Source organism: Eucalyptus grandis, chromosome 7 (assembly GCF_016545825.1).
Source record: "Eucalyptus grandis isolate ANBG69807.140 chromosome 7, ASM1654582v1, whole genome shotgun sequence".
Taxonomy (NCBI): Eukaryota; Viridiplantae; Streptophyta; class Magnoliopsida; order Myrtales; family Myrtaceae; genus Eucalyptus; species Eucalyptus grandis.
The window spans coordinates 34,550,082-34,555,385 of NC_052618.1; the positions used below are offsets into that span (position 1 = coordinate 34,550,082).

Below are 5,304 nucleotides of genomic sequence, written 5' to 3' on the forward strand. Positions count from 1 at the left end.
AAGCTCTAGTCCCAACCCTCAAGCTTGGGTCCACAAAGGTCATGTCCTAGTCCTCAGCGCTTAGACTTGAGTTCTTAGTTAATAAAACAATTGTTATTACAAAAATATGTAATATATATCAAATCTTTAATTTTTAAATGATTTTTTAATTATTTTTATTAGCAAAAAGAAAAGAATATAAAAAGTTCCACGTCATATTTTCCTTACCAAATGACAAAAGATGCTTTCTGGTTTTTTTTTTTTCTTTCAGATTTTTCACGAAATAAATGGACCCAAAAAGATTGTAAAAGCATATGGAGGAGCTGATCAATCGATGCGTTTTATAAACCGATATATCTCATGGCGGTACATGTTTTTCCCCAGAGAAATTCACAATGTCACAGAATCCGGGGAAAAAAAAAAGACACGGTCCATTAATATTCGGAAACATAGAGTAACATATTCGATCGCATTTTCTAGATACGTCGAACAACATGGCATTAGCGAGCTGTGCATAATTGGAGGACTATTTTTGGCAAGGCTGTGTCCATTCCAAGTCATTATAATCGTAGTAATTCAGCGTCGCGCGGGCGAGATTTTGCCGATCACTTACTTCGGTTGCTCGGCGAGCAATTTGGAGGGGAAACACGACAACTAATTGAGCTAAAAATAGAACTGTCTTAGACGTTTCTAGGATGATAACAGGGTCCAGAGAAGATTCACCTGATTTCTAGGGAGGAGGACATTGGCCAACACCTCCTCCTCCTCCAGGAAAGCGCCATTACAAAACGATTCCATCGCTCTTGTTTCCTGGAGATTTAGACCTTCTCCGGCAGGTATTCTCTCTCTTTCTGTCCGGCAGATGATGAGATTTGATGAGGAGCAGTTGGATGCTTTTGCTTTTCTTTTCTTGCTGAATTCGATTGGCGTTTGATTGATGAATTGATTCGTGCGTGTTTCGTTGTACGTTATGGAACTTTCATGATGGTGGGTTGCTTGTTTGTCTCGGGAAGGGTGTTGGGGGATCTCCCCTCCTCCTCCGACTGCCGCCGGCCTGCCGTGAGCCGTTTGGGTCTCAGTGGCGATGGACCCATTGCCGCCGATGGAGTCTCTGGTGCTGCCAACCCCTCCGTCTTCACCACCACCTTCACCGTCGCCTCCGCTGCGGTCGTCGCCACCACCATCGCCACCGTCTCCTCCTCCCATGGCGTCGAATTTGACTGCATCGCCACCACCATTGGCCTCACCCCCACCCCCACCCGCTACCTCGCCTCCCCCGGCTTCATCGCCGCCACCTTCAGAGGCCATCCGTCTCCGCCGCCTCCATCAAGTGATCTAAATACCCCGCCCTCACCGCCAATAGTTGCCCCTGGCCCTCCACCGCAACAACCGTCGCCACTACCGCCAAATACGCCGAACTCGCCGCCTTTACCTTCCCTATCGCCTCCTCAACCAGCAAACCCTCCTCCTGTAATTCCGCCGCCAGGTGACCCCTCTGGTGGCGCATTATCACCGCCTCCTCCATCCTCCGCGGTACCAAATTTTCCACCGCCGCCAGGATCTCTCACGCCCCCGTCAAATGGAACAACGCCTTCTCTGTCGCCTCCGACGGGCTCCTCGACAAGTGGCAGCTCGCCACCATCTCCTAGCTCCTCCTCGTCACTCCCTCTCTTGCCTGTCATGATCGGAGTCGCGATAGGAGTAGGAGTGTTATTGGCCGTGCTCTTGGTGTGGTTTATCTTTTCTTGCGCTGGGAAGAAGAAGAAGAAGAACCCGCGAGCTCAGACGAATCATCACGCTGGCTCTTTTGGCGATGGCTCAAAAGGTGCGTGCACAAACTAGACCTAGTTCGTGCTAAAGGGAAAGAAAAAAAGACAATAAAAGAATAAGTGATTTATCTTCTTTCCTTTTCTTTTTTCCCTCTTTAGCTGGCAAAAGCTACTACAAGACCTACTCGAGTCGGCGCAACACTCAGCCACCTGGAACAGATCACGTCGTTCAAATCCCTCCCCCGCTGGGGGCGGTGGCAGGCGCTCTACCTTCAGGCTGGCCGACGCCGCCACCGCCTCTCTCGAGCAGCACCGAAGGGAACTCGAGGAGCTCGCATGGCCTGGACTCTTCCATCACTCTCGGGTTCAACAAGAGCACCTTCACCTATAACGAATTAGCGATGGCCACAAACGGATTCGCCTTCGACACCATAATAGGCCAAGGAGGTTTCGGGTACGTGCACAAAGGGGTGCTGCCGAGCGGGCAGGAGGTGGCCGTGAAGTGCTTGAAAGCCGGGAGCGGGCAGGGAGATAGGGAGTTTCAGGCTGAGGTGGAGATCATCAGCCGTGTCCATCACCGTCATCTGGTGTCGCTGATAGGATACTGCATCGCCGGAAGTCAGAGGATGATGGTTTACGAGTTCATGCCGAACAAAACCCTAGAGTATCACCTTCATGGTATGGTTCTACAATAAATTACCAACAGTCACACCCAATTCACAGGGTGGATCACCTAGCTTGATGAGAGTATCACCTTCATCTATCACTAACAATCACACCAATTCACAGCGAAAGATCGTCCGCCCATGGGTTGGTCCACCAGGCTTCGAATTGCTTTAGGATCTGCCAAGGGCCTCGCTTATCTGCATGAAGATTGTGAGCATCTCATCTCCTCCCTCCCTCCCTTTCTCTCTCTCTCCCCCTCTGCAATGATACATTGATCATTCCAACTTGAATCATCAGGTCACCCTCGTATCATCCATCGGGACATCAAAGGTGCAAACATCCTTCTTGATTTCAACTTCGAGGCCAAGGTCAGTATACGTTTCTCTTCATCTTTTTTCCGGGGGCTGAAAATTGCATCTGAAGCCGTTTCAACCATGGCGATGGATCGTGTAGGTGGCGGACTTCGGACTAGCTAAGCTTACTTCGGACAATTTCACTCACGTGTCGACACGAATCATGGGAACATTCGGGTAAGAAATATGAATACTCAATTTCATCTCTAATAGGGTCTGAGCAACCGGTCCGATTCAATCCAAGGAACCAACCCGAACTGGCCTTATCCGACTTTTTCTAGGCTGGTTCATACATGGACCGGGTAGGTTTCTGGGTATAAAACTTAGGAAACCGACCATGACCGTTTCAATTCCTGGTTTTACACCTCGAACTGGTTCTGAACCGTCTCTCACTTTTTCATTTTGTTTAGAAAAAAGGATAGGTACATTGGAGATCTGTTTCGAACTGGGAAGCCTAGGAAATCCACCATTGCCTTATTCACTACACCACAAACTGTTAAATATGATAAGTTTTCTTAAAATAGCAATTAACCTACTTAAACTGTAGGCCTGATTCCCGAATTGACCTTGATATGGGCTTGGAACCGCCCAGTTCTGAATTAGGAATCAATTCTGAGAGGGTAGATTCCAGATCAAGAACCTGAGACTTATCTACTCTGAAAAGAATCACTTATTGACCAACTAAGTCAACGTTACTTTTTGCAGTTACTTGGCCCCGGAGTATGCAGCGAGCGGCAAACTGACTGACAAGTCCGACATCTTCTCCTTCGGAGTTATGCTTCTGGAGCTGATAACGGGACGGCGTCCGGCCGACCCCACCAGCGAGTTGATGGAGGACAGCCTCGTGGATTGGGTTCGGCTCTTTCCTTTCATTTTACTTGAGGAAACAACTCACCATTAACATATCAAAACGACCAAGAAATTCCAAATGGAGAGGCGTATAGTTGACATAAAATGCAAACGGATTCGACATGATTTTTTTCCTTCTTCTCTCTTACTTTACTACGAACAAGCCATGCATGGGATTATTGTTCTTTAAAATCTTTACATTTGGTAGCTTAAATTTGAACCTTCAGTTTAATTCATGTTATTCTTGGATGAGCAGGCTAGGCCCCGAATCGGACGTGCCTTGGAAGAGAGCAAATTCAACGAGTTAGCCGACCCGCGGTTGGAAGCCCGTTACGACCATCAGGAGATGGCGCGCATGGCGGCGTGTGCTGGCGCATGTATCCGGCACTCCGCCAGGAGGAGACCCAAGATGAGCCAGGTACATGTTTTCGCTTATCGAGCTAATTTTTTTTTCTTTTTTGGGCATCTCTAGGAAAGATTACACGGTAATATGTAAATCCCGCTAGCTACTAATATGTAGGACTCGATCAATGGATGGACCTGGTCGGGCGGTCAGGATATCGAGTCTGAAATTCCTTGTCCGAGCTTGCTCGTGATTTGAGAAACATCGACTTTATTCATTAAATGATCAGGCTAGGGCCCAAGGGGAAAATCGGTTATTGGCTCAAGCAAGTCCTAGGATTAACCTATGACATTGCCGGATCCATGATTCAGTCTACTTAGCATGGATAAAGAGTCAAGAAAGTTAGGCTTTTCTTTTAGAATCCATCACTTCAAAGTTTCCATTCTCCTGCTATGATCCGCACAGCAATTGCCCAAAGGCATCAATATAATTTATACATCATACCACAGTATGGAAACTCAGTTCTAACTAATTGCGAATTGGCCAGATCGTTCGAGCTCTAGAAGGGGACGGTTCTTTCGACGATCTAAACTTCTGGCCAAAGTCGAACGGCCAAAGCTCGACCGGCCAAAACTGGGCCGCCGGCGGATCGAGCAGCACCGATTACGAAAGCGTCTCTTATAGCGAGAACATGAGGCAATTCAAGAAAGTCGCGTTTAACAATCATGAGTACGTGAGCAGCGAGTATGGAGGCACGAGCGAGTACGGGCTCAATCCTTCTTCTTCAAGCAGCGACACGGAGGAGACGAGCAAAGTCGGGTCCAGGAGACATAGTCCGTGAAAGGATCGTTTCCGATGCAAGGGGACGAATCGACCCGAATTGGATTATAATCTTGTGGTCTTTTCTTTTTCTATGTTTTCCTTCTTTTTCTTGTAATCTTCCTTTGAACAATTGTTATATGCGTTCGCGTTGGAAGAAAAGTTAGGAATATATATTGTTGTGTGGTGTTGTGTTGCGGCAAATTGATTTTTTTTTTTCATAATCGAATTCGATGAAATTAAAATTTCGTACGTTAGAGTTTGGAAAAGTCCATCTTATTAGAATTTTATAAAATGTTGATCCTTTCTGATTCTTTTTCCACATTTCTTCAGCTATCTCAATGTTGTTAAAGCACAGTTGAATTGGCAATGATGAATAATAATTAATACCAAAAAGAAAATCATATTTTTGAACATTTTCACTGAATTTAAATTCAATTTTAAGCATTATTACTAGTAATTGATGAAAGGTGATGCTACGTGTAAAAAATTCGCAAAAAATGACAAAAATTGTGTATTTATAAAT

General features: G+C 46.2%; 1 protein-coding gene across 1 annotated transcript; it reads left to right on the top strand.

Moving 5' to 3' along the window:
• The first annotated feature begins 963 nt into the window (after positions 1-963).
• LOC104454932 (proline-rich receptor-like protein kinase PERK1) lies at positions 964-4,800 on the top strand. The gene is made up of 8 exons (XM_010069803.2): positions 964-1,804; positions 1,908-2,426; positions 2,538-2,624; positions 2,712-2,782; positions 2,868-2,944; positions 3,473-3,620; positions 3,873-4,034; positions 4,507-4,800. The coding sequence occupies exons 1-8, from the start codon at positions 964-966 to the stop codon at positions 4,798-4,800; spliced, it is 2,199 nt and encodes a 732-aa protein (XP_010068105.2).
• Positions 4,801-5,304: the final 504 nt, after the last annotated feature.

Bases quoted from the DNA above. Each gene is read 5' to 3' on its own strand.
- LOC104454932 (XM_010069803.2), top strand. From the start codon at position 964: ATGGTGGGTTGCTTGTTTGTCTCGGGAAGGGTGTTGGGGGATCTCCCC. The intron at 1,805-1,907 runs GTGCGTGCACAA...TTCCCTCTTTAG, and splicing joins TTTTGGCGATGGCTCAAAAG to CTGGCAAAAGCTACTACAAG. The intron at 2,625-2,711 runs GTGAGCATCTCA...TTGAATCATCAG, and splicing joins CGCTTATCTGCATGAAGATT to GTCACCCTCGTATCATCCAT.